The sequence below is a fragment of the Bison bison genome, unplaced genomic scaffold (genome assembly GCF_000754665.1).
Source record: "Bison bison bison isolate TAMUID 2011002044 unplaced genomic scaffold, Bison_UMD1.0 scf7180017858472, whole genome shotgun sequence".
Lineage (NCBI taxonomy): Eukaryota > Metazoa > Chordata > Mammalia > Artiodactyla > Bovidae > Bison > Bison bison.
In genome coordinates this window covers 24,775-25,431 of record NW_011489044.1, presented here as the reverse complement: position 1 = coordinate 25,431, position 657 = coordinate 24,775, and the positions used below count along the sequence as shown (strand labels likewise).

The 657-nt window shown below is 71.2% G+C and overlaps 1 protein-coding gene across 1 annotated transcript in view; it reads left to right on the top strand.

Annotated features, from left to right (window-relative positions):
• Positions 1 to 657, top strand: part of RAB36 (RAB36, member RAS oncogene family) — a 13,035-nt gene that overhangs the window by 8,702 nt on the left and 3,676 nt on the right. The window contains exon 8 of the mRNA XM_010863512.1: positions 520 to 651. Coding sequence (XP_010861814.1) covers positions 520 to 651 — 132 coding nt within the window. The remainder of the gene's footprint in view (positions 1 to 519; positions 652 to 657) is intronic.

The following is a 657-nucleotide window of genomic DNA, read 5'->3' as shown; positions in this document are numbered from 1 at the left end:
GCCCCAGCGCCCCGCGGCCAAGGGGGCGGGGCGCCTGCCGTTCTATCCCTCGGCCAGTTCAGAGCGGCCTGCATTGACTTCAGGGCTCAGCTTGAAAGCCTTACTAGTTTTGGGGGGAAGGGCCTGGCGTCCTCACCACTCCTGGGCCCCAGGCGTGGGGACACCACTGGGCACCTGCTCTCTCGGGCAGAGATCTGGGCGAGAGCCGGGGGTCGTTGGCTGATGGGCCAGAGCCCCCCGCCCCTGACTTTGGTTTGGGGCGTTCACAGCCGTGTCTGCAGCCCCGTGAGGGGAGCCGGGCTGGTCAGTCCCTTTGGTGGCAGCGCGGGATGGACCCAGGGTGCGGGACGCCTCGGGGCTCCCTGACTCCCTGACGCTCCTGCGTCCCCGCCCACTGGAGACGCCCGTGGGCAGCACGGTCCACATCCCCTCCCGGCACCCCCGGCCCTGGGGGTCCCTGGGCTCCCTCGACCGCTGGGGGTGGGGTGGGTCCATCCCAGCCTGTCGCCCGCCTTCCAGGCAGTGGCTGGAGGACGCGCTGAGGGAGAACGAGCCAGGCGCCTGCTTCGTGTTCCTCGTGGGGACCAAGAAGGACCTGCTGGTGAGCGGAGCCAGGCGGGCCAGGCGGCCTCGGGGGACGCGGAGCAGAGGGTGACC